The sequence below is a fragment of the Excalfactoria chinensis genome, chromosome 3 (assembly GCF_039878825.1).
Source record: "Excalfactoria chinensis isolate bCotChi1 chromosome 3, bCotChi1.hap2, whole genome shotgun sequence".
NCBI lineage: Eukaryota > Metazoa > Chordata > Aves > Galliformes > Phasianidae > Excalfactoria > Excalfactoria chinensis.
The window spans coordinates 44,687,445-44,701,230 of record NC_092827.1 but is presented as its reverse complement, the minus strand read 5'-3'; the positions used below and the strand labels follow the sequence as shown (position 1 = coordinate 44,701,230).

The 13,786-nt window shown below is 39.8% G+C and overlaps 1 protein-coding gene across 1 annotated transcript; it reads right to left on the bottom strand.

Moving 5' to 3' along the window:
- Nucleotides 1-1,650: 1,650 nt before the first annotated feature.
- On the bottom strand, nucleotides 1,651-12,848 carry RWDD1 (RWD domain containing 1). Its single transcript, XM_072331908.1, has 7 exons — nucleotides 12,707-12,848; nucleotides 11,356-11,421; nucleotides 9,716-9,846; nucleotides 8,943-9,086; nucleotides 7,863-7,995; nucleotides 6,011-6,073; nucleotides 1,651-5,197 (listed from the first exon to the last, which is right to left on the bottom strand). Exons 1-7 carry the CDS (start codon nucleotides 12,777-12,779, stop codon nucleotides 5,085-5,087), a joined length of 723 nt encoding a protein of 240 aa, XP_072188009.1. The 5' UTR covers nucleotides 12,780-12,848; the 3' UTR covers nucleotides 1,651-5,084.
- Between the last annotated feature and the right edge of the window lie 938 nt (nucleotides 12,849-13,786).

The following is a 13,786-nucleotide window of genomic DNA, read 5'->3' as shown; positions in this document are numbered from 1 at the left end:
GGGTTCCACACCTTTTCTCAAATACCCAAAATATAAAAAAACATCAGTGCCTCCACACCTCCAAACCAACATCTCTGCACTGCTGATGGAAGCTCTGCAGGGTGCAGAGCTTTGGGACCCCACTGGCATGGTGCTGGTGACCCCAGATCTCACTGCTACTGCTTTCAGATAGGTAAAGGAAGCTCATCCCAGATACAAAGCATTCCTCAGCAGACTTGCAACTTGAGCTCAGCCTGGTCAGATGCTGACACCTTATCCCAAAATGGTTACAAATATCTTCTCACTTCCTGTTCCGAAGATCTGAGTCTTCATACCAGCCATATGTCCTCAGCTGCACCAGGAACTGTGGTATCTGAGTTATAGATACTGGGTACCAAGGTACCCTGGTGTGCCTGGTTACCAGAGCCATACCTCATGCATGTCCACAGCACTTAAGTCTTTAATTCCCCGTCTGCGAACTGATATGAGATGAAGGGCTGATCTGAAATAATGGATCACTTCAAGATAAGGTGCATGCTGAACTCCCATCACCTGCACAACAAAGCCTTGACCTTACTTGCATGTCAGATCCCCGTGCTGGAAACCTAGGAAGCTTCCCCCAGGCAGATCTCACTGCAGAACTGGCTAACAACACTGAGACAAGATATTTTTGAAACTGCTCCCAGAGATACAGAAACACTCACTCGAGCTATCTTTTGAATCTAGGTAAGAGTAGGGAGACATTCTTTGTTTAATGGAATGGATAGCGAAGGGTTAAGGTGGTTATGTAGGACCAAAGAGGCTTATAAGTGAGCAGGAGTGTGTGAGTCTCACCTGATCTTCTTTGAAGGTTCTGCAACCACAATTCCTGACACCACCTGGACAGCAACTGTACCTGTGAGATAGGATTCCCTCTGTCCACTGCACTGGATGCCCTGCTCACAATAAATTCCAGTAAGCTCATTGTATTCTAGCAAGCACAAATTTCAGAGGAACACAACTGCACATGGAGAGTTCCTAGAGTCAACCTACTGGCATCTCACATATGTCAGTCTGACTCACTGCTTACAAGGGCAAGTCCATCTCCTCCACATCTATAAGCTCTATCCATTGCAATCATACCAAGCTAAAACTCAAACTCCTCACCTCCCCACATTCACACTGTCAGGTCTCTAATATATCTCCAGCATTTATTCCTTCTGATAATCTTTTGTTCTCTTCAGTACAGCCTCACTCAAGTAGGCAGATCATGATGAAAGGAAGAAATGTTCCAACATTTTCTCAGACACCATCTGCACTCTCTAGAGGGTTTAAACTCTCATCCACTCTTACCATTATAACGCTTATACAATTGAAGTATAACAACCGCTTTTGGTTGCTGTTGAAGCAACATCCTAACAACCAGCCAAAGCAGGTCATGGCTTCTGAACATAGAAACATTCCAAATCATCACTTTAACTTGACAAGAGCATCTAACTTGGCTTTCCCACAAATTGCTTAAAAAAAAAAAAAAAAGAAAAAAAAAAAAAAAAAAAGTAATAATAAAATACTTTTTGTTTTTTTCCCTTACTGGTCCCAAAGATCAGTATTTACTTTTCATTTTTCAATCCAGCTGTTTTCACTTTCTGATGGGTTCTACTCGCTTTTTGCTGGAAGCAAGTACTCCATACAGAGGAAATGGCAAGCTGCTTTATTTAGACAAGGCCATCAAGAAGAATGGGGCTTTTGTACCCCCAGCAGTACAGCCATATCATCTTTCCTTCTAGGACTTCATGTCCTCAATATCAAGAAAGTAAGTTACACAAAACATCCGTGATTTACGTAACCACCACATCCCCTGATATACGAGCCTGAACTTCAGACAAGCAGACTGTTGTTTTTTTCCACCTGTGCATATTTATTACCCTGGGCACAGAAAACATAAACTAGTTCAAAGTCAGAATAATAATTCAGGCCTTTTGCTGAGTTTGCCTTAAGTACAAATAAAACAGATTACAAGTTGAACCTTGAACTTTTACTTTTTCCTCCAATGGTAGACTACACTGAGTCCAATCACGGTAGTGAAAGTCCACCTAACACTCATGACACAGCCTAGTGATACCTGTTAACTCTTGCAGCTGCAGATTTCACCAACATTCAGTACAGAAATGAAAATCAAGTTCCTTGCAATAAATGCAATTACACCGAAGAACTGAAAATCCCTCTCCCAATTGGAGCCAAGTCGCAATGCACTAAAGGGCTGATTTAGATTAAACAGAAATGAAATACCAGATTCTGCAACTTACTTGTCAGCTCTTTATCTCAGAATTCAGGATATCAGCACATTGGATACAGGTGTAGTCTCGTCTCCTCCAACAAACTTTTACTTTACTTCAGCAAGCACAGAGTTAAAACCGAAGATGTTCAGGACACGTCACAGCCTGCTGGTTAAAGGTTTCCTAGTAGAAAGACTGAAGTGAGGCAGCGGGTGGTGCATTTCATCAGCAGAAACAGTGGGTCACCCCTGCTGGTGCAGATTTTTATACGCGTGGCATGCAGGGTCTTGCTCATGACTGGCGTGTTTCGACCATGTTGATAAAGTGTTTGGTAGAGCAAATTCCCAGCTACAAAACAGTGTTACAGTGCTCTTCCTATCTGTTGTAGTTTCTAGAAAAGAAATAGGAGGCACTACTTTCAGAGTGACCAACGTACAAGCAAGACTGTCAGCGCTGCTCTCAGTACGGTGACTTGGAATTACTAAAATCCATTCAAAGTTAACTGATGGAACTTCGTTAGACTAATACGGATTCAACTTCAGTCTAATTCAAAGTTTAAAATACTTCACCTGAACTTCTTCATAAAAAATAAAAAGACCAACCTCCATCTCTGGAAACAAAGTCATACAGATGCACCCAAGTCCACTCGGTAAAATTACCTTTTATTTCACGAATGCTAATTGCTAATAAACAAATCAGAACTTTAGACTGAGTCACTGAAACTTGTTTCAAAGACTTGGAGAAATGGACTTGAGGAAAATTGTTGTCATTTCAACCCACGTTTCCACTGATAAAAAAGATGTAAGTAGCAATGAAAATATACTTTGAACTTTACAGTTATTACTTCTTAAAGCTACACAATCTTTGCATAAAAACCAACAAACACAGTTTGAAAACAAAACAGAAAACCCCATTCATCTAGAAAGTATTAAGAAACTCTTTTTCACATTTATGCGATTCTTGTACCACCAGTGACCCACTTAGAAAACTGTCTCAGATCATCCCTATTTTGCACAGACTATACGGTATTCTTGGATTCAGTCCAGATTTAAAGAGAACTTACTCATTGCTTTTAGGAAAAATAAACTCCTAGACAAAACAGAAAGTGACAACTGAAAGCAACCTTGGGAGGCTCTCATACAGCTGATGAGACATAGAATAAAGTTCTGTGCTAAACATCATCTAAAAGCGTGCTAGAAATTACACAGGAAACTGGACACAGTTATTACAAACCTTTCAATCCCACTGCATCTTTGGAAAAGTCAAGAATTTAAATATCACATTAGCTTACGAGTTTTTAAATATATTTGGTAATACCTGCTGGAACAAAGATCCTCCTTATTGCTTTGAAACACACAATGTTACAACTGAAACTTAGGTGCTTGTCTCAAGTTCTGAGGTGCCAAAACTAGAAACATCAAACAGAAGACAGTAGGAACAAAGGCACATGGTTCATTTATAAAACCATTTACAGGGTACTTTAATATTTATTTCTATCTACTGGGAACTCTTATTTATTCCTCTTGAGTATAAAAACACAAGACTACTGAAACGTTATGCAAGATCATCCTGCTCAGATGCTCTCAAACGGCATGAGCAGAGAATCTTAAACATCATTAAATTATTTCTGAAATCAAATTCCTTATTGTGAGCAAGAATTTTCCAAATATTAAAGTTCGTAAATCCATTAGTCTCCTAAGCATAGATACTTCAGTGCAATCCTCTTTTAAATGGTTGAAGCTGGAGCAGTTAAGGCAATCTACCAGAAGTGTTTTAAAATCCAGCACACAGCTTCTAATCATCAAGGTGCCTGGCAGTTATCTGTTCAGAGAGCTGCTTCTTGAAACCTTCATCCACACCGCCTTCCACCTGACACAGTCCCAAACACTTGATACACATTTCTTCAGTGTTCTAGGCTTGTTGGAGGTCTGAAGGGAGGCGGAGTCTAACATAAAGCCAGTAGTTCCACAAGGAACTCTTCAGATGGGTTAACATGCTACCCACCAACTCACAGATGTTAACTTTACTATGCTAAGACTTTCACAGAACACCAACAGTCTACTTCCAAAAAGCTCTCAGCAACTTCAAATGTAAGTGCACTATAAAATACTATTACTGCCTTCTGTGCTCTGACAGTGTTCTCATGTTCGCTGTTGCCAAAAGCAAATTATTTTTTCAGTTCACTGATTCACAAGAACTTAAAAAAAAAAATAAAATAAAAGGCTTTCTGAACACATCAACCATTTTGAAATCAATCATTTCATTTTGATGCTGTGACAAACAAAATTTCACTCTAATATGTAAGTGGTTTCCATTCAACATTTAAAAAGGCTATGCCTTATTAAAAAAGGGCTAGTGCTGCCTATCTACAGTTGTTTGGCTAATAATTTGGGGTATCAGAAATGACCATCGTTTATTGCATTATAAAATTTCAAAGAAAAAATCCTGCATAGCACATAAACCGTTCTATTCAATACGCTTTCCCATGCATATCCTACAAAGAAGACAGCAGAACTCAGCTTCCGCATGCAGGTGTGTTTAACAATCACCATGCCATCTTTCCTTCTTGCTTGTTGTCGCTTCTCTTCTGAGGACGCTTAAAGAAGTGGAGGGAAAAAATAATAATAATAATCAGAAGAGTATGCCTCAAGTTTTTCATGTGAAATATTAGTCAATTTATTTATGATGACAGTCATCAGAAGACCATACTCCTAGATGTAAAATATTTTTTTTCTTTGAAAAAAGGAAAATCAATACACATTACTACAACCACAGATGCTGTGGTTTTTCTGCCTGCCTCTCTCCCCTTACATAAGTCCATACTGATGACAGAGCCAGTTCCAAAAAAGTCTAATCACTATCTAAATTAACAGGGTTGTAGTCGGGGTCATCTTCTTCATCCTCCAACTCTAAATCATCCATTTCTTGGAATAAAGATTCATCAACCTCCACACTGTTTCCAGCTACGAAAAAGAAAAAAAGAAATTACACAAAGAGAAAAAAAAGTACCTGAGCAACAAAATACAGTCTCTGAATACAAAAAGTACAAAGCACGGCACATATAGGCACATTATATATATGTGTGTGTGTGTGTGTGTGTGCGTGTGTGTGTGTACCATACACACATGCAATAAAGAACATCAGACCACATAGAATTATCCTTTAAATTCTCTCCAGGAGAAAATTTGAAAGGCAGGCCACTACTTCAGAGAGGCACTGATATGTAAAAAAGAAAAATTTTAGGTTTAAATTTTCAAAGCAAGATGAGGCTTTCTATGCTTTCATACTTTCTTCTAAAACAGGCAAAGCTTAAGAGCAAAACTTTGGAACCGATACTTTATTTGTATGTATCAATAGCGACATCTTCTGGCCTCTGAACAAGGTTCTGTTTTTCACTGCTTTTGAAGGAACCTTTTATAACTGCTTCCATCTAGATAACACCATTAGACTGTAGCAACTGCAAAAATTAGTGTTATTTATTAATAACTTCAGTTTAAAATTACAACACTGATCTGTGCAGGAGTTTTTAAATAACGGATAGTGACAGGATTAAAAGTTAACATTAAAAGTTACGTTCCCGTAACTTGGGAAGAGAGCCCAAATTCAAATGCAGAGTCTATTCTTCTCGAGGCAGGAAAACATTCTATCAATAACCCATCTTAAAATTAAAAGTGACAGTGACTTGAGATTTTAGTCAGAATTATAATACAGACTTTGCTTAGGAATGTTTACATGTTTCAAACCACTGTCTTCCAGGTGCAGAATCGGAAACTTACCTTCCTCTAAGAACTGGATGTCAGATGTATCAAGGTTGTGATCCATTTCAAACAACTGTTTCCCTAGAAGTTAAAAAGTATACATTTCAAGATGCTGTTTGCTGATACAACTACCAACATAAGGCAACAACAGTTAGCATGCTATCTTAGGCTACATAAATTAACCAGTTTGAAACATGGCTGGGAAAATTTACACTGTCAGTCTCACAGTCTTTATTCAGTCCTCATCTTGTGTTCTACAATAAATCTTTGGGAACTGGACAGCAGATTAAGCTGCCTCCTTCATGTGAAAATCAAGCTGGATGTACAAACCATCTCCTACTGTGAAAGAAACATCACATAATGCAAAGTAAAGCCTTTCTAATTGGGAGGTGGGGAAAGTTCAAGACTTTCCACTAAGCCTTCCCATCTATATTTGCATTTTTTTAAAATCTTCTATCAAAAAGACTGTTTGATACTTTGGGTAAAGCACTCAAAGACACCCTTTTCTTCTACTGGAGTTACCCAAAAACATCTGAAAATAAGCCTTTTTTTACTTTTGTAAAATAAAGAGTTCCTATAAACTAGACCATTAAGGAAAAAAAAAACTGTGCACGGTTCTTGAGAACAACAGAAAAAACCCTAGAAGTCTGATTTCAAGTGCCTCTTTTCAGATGCCCAAACACATCCCAATCATAAGCAAATCAAGCATTCTGTACAGATTTCATGAGACTTACTACCATTAAGACTTCTATCGAGTTTGATCAAAACTAGCCAAACGTATCAAAAGCCTTCAGAAGAGAAGAGGGAGGTAACAGCAAATGCAGTGGAACTGTCAGGCCACAGCCTGAATCAGTGGTTAAGCACCAGGTGAGAAGGTGTGGCCAACCTAGTGAGCTCAGGTGCAAGCAACACACCAGAGTGAAGAGGTGAAGCCTGGATCCACCCTTCCTCATCATTAGCAGCCAAGTGAGCAGTATCCCTCTGGTTAGAGACTGCACCCCTCTTAAACCATCAGTGATTTTTGGAAGGGGTGAGCCAATTTTTCTTCTTTGTTCCCTGTTATTGTTCTGTAGTGCTTGTATCTCATTAGAAGGCACTGCTGTAGCCCCCTTTGCCATACAGTGATACCACACAATCACATCAGTTATGTTTTCTGATGCAATCAGGTTAAAAAGTGGATTTATCATCACAGGAGAACCAAAGTTAAGCTGTAGAGAGTCTGGGCAATGCTATTTAAGATTTATTTTTGCATACAGGCTCTTAAAATCATTTCTTCTGCATTTTTTTTTTTCCAGTAGATCTGGATTCTGCTGGACTGAGATCTACAAACAACACATCCTGAAACTGTAATTATGACAGTTCTCCAAAATACTGAGTAGCAGAACTACCATTCTCACTAGGCATCATAAGCTTGCTGCATATACTAGACAGCAGCTATGTTGCTTCAGTCCATCAGCAACACCCCAAACTCCTACACACCTTCAAATAATTTTAAGTCATGGCATGATCCAATACAAATAAGGCCAAATCACTAAACTGCTCATTGTTTGACAATCCACAGTGATTTATACCAGAGAGCAATGCTCATCAGCAGGAGCTCAAATCAGTACACAGCCTGGCATAAAACCAAAAGAAGCTTGGATACACAGTTTGGGTCAAGATTTCTACTGAAGTCATTAAGGTTCCCAATCAGCTTTCTATTTAGCCCACCAAAGAGCCCAAGAAGACTTGGAGAAACGTGAACAATTATTTAATTTTGCTTTAAAATCTGATTTACTACTATCATCTATCGATGTAAGAATTATTTTTAAGGCTTATCGTGATAGTCTGAGAACACTGCAAAAGTTTCAAGTGCAGTTTTAAACCATACCGCTTAATTTATTTTTGCCCGCTTGTTCTTCTTCTTTCATCTTTTTTCTTTTTATTTCTAAGAGTTCTGCATCAAACTTTGCTTTCCAGTTCAGAAAATTCTCAATTGTAACAGGAGTGCCATGAAAGCGTTGCTGAAAAACAACAACACAGAAAACAAGGCTGCAAATACAATCAACTGGAGTGAAGATGAGCATTCTCTTACATTGTAGCACCCCAGAAGCATTTGCTTGCTGTGATGCATTCTCATAAATTAATTCTAACCCTGAGCACATACAAAGAACACATTCTTGCTTGTTTCTGTTCTCCCCATGTGTCTCTCCCTTCAGAGAGCTGCACTGAGGCGGAAATTATAGAAAAACACCAAGTAATACATTTGGACCCACAGTGCAATAATAAAGGTTATGCTTAAGTAGGCAGCACTTATCAACTCCTACGTGCAATCTAGACTGAAACTTTCTATTAAAAAAAATACATTAACTGTTCTCTCACAGAGACAGACAAAAAAGGTTGGCAGGGTTTTTTTTTCCTACTATTTCAGACATAGCGAACATTTCATGTTCCATCACCCTCTAGCTACTGAAGAAAGGACATAATCAGTAGTTAACACAATATATCCCATGGATAGAAAAAGTATTCCATGATGACTGATGGAAAGTACATGTACAGGGAGGACAAACCACGTAGTGAAAACTGGTCCTTACTGCTTCTGCTCCAAGGAAGACTTGCTTCCACAGAACAAAAGTAGTCTGTGCACAGCACTACATATTCTATCCTTTCTTCTTCAAATAAGAAACTGACTACAGACTTCGTTTTCACTTGGGAAAAAAAACAACCCTGTCTCAGTCCTAGAAAGTAATGCTGGAGGGGGTTGTGAACACGCAACACATCTGTGAAAAGATTGTTTTAGAAAGTGAGGGGAAAAATAAATAAAAACCTTTGAAGTGCAATGAACTGCCTTGTGTACCTGAAGTATTAACTATATCAACTTTGGGCTAGATGTGCCTCTCCTACTACAGCTCAGAGTTGCTCTTGCATGAAGAAAAGTTAAATCTTTAGTTAGAAACAATATTTTACATACTTTCTCCTCTTCTTCCGCTTCTCTTTCTTTCTGTTTCTTTTCCTCTTCTCTTCGTGTTTTTATTTGATCCACTATTTCATTTAATTTCTCTTGTACTGCAGACACTAGAGTGAAGATCATTACCATTCCCAAATTTTCTTCTGCCTACAACACAAAGAAGGCAAACTCAAGCAGAAGAACCCCATATCTTCAGAAGCTTAATACACATATCTGTTCAGAAGGCATAATTGTATACATACACACAGATAACACAGCTGAGGCACCCTACATCCATTTCCAAGTTCACTGTAAAATCCAAGTCAATTGGCCAAATAAACAAGTTAGTCACTCTCAAATGAATGGATAAGGGGAGTTTCCTCATGGATAAAAAAAAAATAATCTAAAGGATTGCAGGAATACAAGCTCAAGGTTTATAAAACGTAGTTTCTGAGCATCTGTTGTTTCTTAAAATCTACATTCTCCCTCATTCCTTAATCCCTTACTCTCTTTACATATATTCCTATCTTTAGATAGAAATGCTAAGAGAGATAGCTGTAGAGCCCTTCCATTTTCTTATTTCATGTGTGCACACTGATTAACTCTTTATTTTACATTGTTAACGTCATTTACATCACTAATGCCATTTACCAAACTCCAGTCTCAAAGTCAGCCCTTACAGAATGGAACTTATTTCAAATCAGTAGGTCATCTCTCAGAAAACAACTCAATTGAGGGATAAATTCTGACTAAATCAAGCTATATCAAGAATAACTGAGATATTCCATTTCACTTACCTGTTGTTCCAATAGGTTTATTATGCCTGTGACATCATTATCTTCGAGATTCTCCTGAGAGACGATTTCATAAAGAGGAGTTTCATCGGGGTATTTTTCTCTGTAGGTAAACTTAAGGGTTGTTTGGACATCTACAAGACAAAGAACATGCGTCACAGTGATTATCTTATGTAGTTCTGATTGTACATTTTTCTATTGCATCAACAGCCCAAATAATTTAAGGTAGGAAAAAAACTTGTCTTAAAGGACCGGTCATCTTACACACATATTACATCTTACAGAACAGATTTAAATATAACGCAAGAATGGTAAATAACTAAGACTGAAGTTTACCCTTTCATAAGCTATTTCAGACTATTTGAAAGACTTTAGAAAGACTGGAAATTTTTCTGTGGTACAGTAGGTACCAGAGAGGTAACTTCTTTTCCCTGACATCCCACTTAATGCTGGAGAAAATGAAGCAAGAGTCCTAACAATCAAACCTAGAGAATCTCAGCATATTACTGCTTTAAATTCTGCATACCTAGTTGGAGCAACAATCGGTGTGGTAGCCAGCAGCTCCACATATGACAAGAACATAAATGTCCATTAGAACTTAATAAGCAAGGAGAAAAACTGCCTGAGGAACATACACTCAACCTGGTGTTACTGAGAGCTAGTCCAGCAAGGAAGTAAGGCCAGAAAGAATTACATTCCTTCCTTTCATTCATCCTGACAGAATACCAGGGAGGAACCTTCCTTTAGTTCACGACACACGGTTCAGGTAGCTCAGATCTCCCTTTAACACACACTTGCTCCACACAGGGCTTACTCCTTTAAGGCCAAAAGAGATGACAGCAGTTTTCTTTCCTCTATAACACCTTTCAAACTTATCGGGAATGAAATTCACTTACAAGTTCACATAATCACTGATACCAAAAGAGATAAAGCATTCTTGGACATGCCAGAGGGCAGAAGTACTTCAGAGTACCATACAAACTTTCCGTGCCAGAAGAGCACCAGATGCTGATGGAACCATAAGCCCTTTCATAAAGGGAAGATAATTTGGACAGATACTTCACTAGACGATAACATTTAAGAGCTTTCTGCATGTGCAGAACCTTATTTTAAAGTAGTTCACAATACGTTTTTCTCCATCTTAAAAAGATGTGTTTGGAAGAAGGAATAGGGATATATTCCACTGAATAAGCCATTGCTCTGAATTTCACTCCAAGGAACTGATTCAATGAACTATCAAGGCTACCAAGCCCTAAACAGTTATCTCATCTTTCAGAGACTGCTCCACAACAATAACCAAATCAACATTTTATGGCAACAAGCATGGAAGAGACCAGCCATTCTGGTGCCAGCATGAACAGTTTAGGCAGGTTCCTAACACTACACCAACAAAAACCATCACAATCAACATCCACAACTTTTATATACTTGAGAAATAGATCTTTATTCTTACCCACCTCTTGCAAGACAGCATCAACACTTCCTACAGCAGCTTCATAAATGTAAGATACTTAAAGAGGAGACAGACTTTGGAAAATAGCCAGGTATACGGAAACATGCATTGAAACAGCTAATATATATATAAACTCGGAAGTTAAATAGAATAATCTCCCTTCCTGTATATTAAGACAAAATCAACTTACTTTCATCATTTTCACCTGCTTCTGATGTCACAGTAATTGTGAAAGTTGTTGGCTTTTCTGACAACACTGTTTAAAAAAGAGAAAAAAAGATACACTTTAAATCATAAAACTACTTCACGTAACTAAAACTGAACTTCTCTAGGACTAGTAAGGTAAAGAAGCCTCTTGATACAATGTTAAAAGCCTTTAAAATCATTAAAAGGTGCTTTCCAGTTAACTACTGTTTTCCGCTTGATGTGATACTTGAGGACCTCTTTAAATGACAGCATGTAACATTCACAATAGCAAGAAGTCACCCAGAGTACAGACTTACCTACCACTGAGTGAATTGAACTAGTAAAGCCAATATAAGCAGATAGGTCCCAAAGCCAGATCACTTTATTGTGCTAGATGGGTACAATGGGTAACCAGTCTATTTCTGATCCTAGACTATCTTTACAGTAAATCTGTTCCTATTACTGTATTTAAGACCGCTTGAAGTGAAAAATGGTTCTTAAAACAAACAAATGTGATGCACGATGCTTTCGTTCAAGAGCATAGTTCTGGAAATAGCCTAGAAAAGGAAGGCAGCTGAAAGACAGACAGTGGTTCTTCATAGACCAAAAAATGGGTAAACTTATGTTTAGCTGTCACGGACTAGATGGTTTCATCTCATTGCTCGAGAGTGAGCAGCAGGTGAAATCCTTGATTAAGGATTGCTTTGAACCACTGCTGTAAACTATAACCAATATAGTACATGTGATCTAACAGTGTTAACTGAATTTTGCTAATGTTCCACTGCTACAGACTTCTGTGATCCCTCTTCTTCATGGGTACATTATTACCAGAGCAAACAATAAACCAGAATAAACACTCAACTATATGAAAGCGTATAAGTCACTGACTCAGCATGTTCACCTAAAAGACACCAGTCCACGCTGCTTTAACATAAAAATGAAGAAACAGAAGCGTTTCCAGATTAAAGCAATAAACAAATGCAGCGGGTAAACAGCAGAGTGAAGTTAGTGCGGAGTAAAATGAAGCGGGACGTGGGGCGAGCAAATACCGCGCAGATAGGAAGGCGAGAACGTGCAAACATCACACAGGCACACAGCCTTCACCTGCAGCCCATCGGGTGCCGGCCAGCGAGTGCACAACCTGCACCCAGCCTGCCCTAATCCCACCCCAGGCCTGGAACCGAGGCACCCCGGCACCACACCCACAGCCGGCATCCCGAACACCCCACGCTCCGTTCAACCTTCACTCCGAGAAAGCCAAAAGGGGCGGCAGGCAGCGCCCCGTACCCGGCCGGGCCTCCACCACCGCCTCGTGGCAGCTGTGAGGCGGAGCAGGATGCGCGCCGCGGGCTCACCCGTAAACGAGTCCGGGTAGATGGACTCCAAGGCCTCCAACTCGTTTCGCTGCTCCTCGCTGTAGTCCGTCATCGCCGCCAACGGCCATGGGCCGCGCACACCGCCAGCCGCCCCCCACCCAACGCATGCGCGCCGCCCGCCGGCATCGGCTGGCAGTGCCTGGCGCCGGCCGCGCGCGACTCGCTCGGCAGTGGATGGCTTTGGGCTGGGGGCGGGTCGTAGCGTGGGGGTCATTCGGGGGTTCGGCGTCCAGCCTGCATCTACTCTTCTTTAGTTGAAATCCACTTTAGTTGGGCAGCGCTCGCAAACAGCTGTAGGTGAGGTTCAGCCTCTGGCGCCTGGAGATCCCTGTGCTCTACCTGGAAAGTTCAGAAGCTGCAGAGTTGCTTTAAAAAAGACATCGCTGCTCTGTTAGATGAGTGCCGTTCTTCAGTTGGATACCTGCAGGGGTCAGCAGGCTGACGGGTATCCAAAACGTGCTCCAGGAAATACGTGGTGGGGTTGTAAGGGCAGCCGGAGGGAGCTTTTGCTATGGAAATAAGCATTTGCAGTCTGAGTGAGCAAAATGCAGCTCTAAATTGATGGATGAATTGGGGTAAGGTGATGCCAGTCAGTGCCGTGTGGGTTTCTCTCTAACTTCAATTAGGAGGCAGTGCCTTATTTCATTACCCACCCATAACGTATTTCAGGAGCAGAGAAATGAAGGGAAATGCTACAACTGTATTTAATACTATGGATTAATGTATCCCAACGTGGCAATACTATGCACGTTAGCAGGCTAAATTCACAATGACAGATAAAGCTTCTTATCCAGATTTATTTATTTATTTTTAAATAAACTCTAAAAACAAGGGGAAAATAGCAATTGGGACAAAGAGAACATGATTCATTTAAAAGTCATAGTTTCACTATTAGCAAGAGGTTGACAGCTCACTTTCTTACAAACATTGCATCATTCCATAGTGGCAAATAAAACAACATACAAAGCAGGAAGGAAAAAGAATCACAGAACAGGTGGCAGTTAGTTTTTGTTACTCCAATCAGAGAGGCAGGAGAAACTTTCAGGTACACAAAGCAGC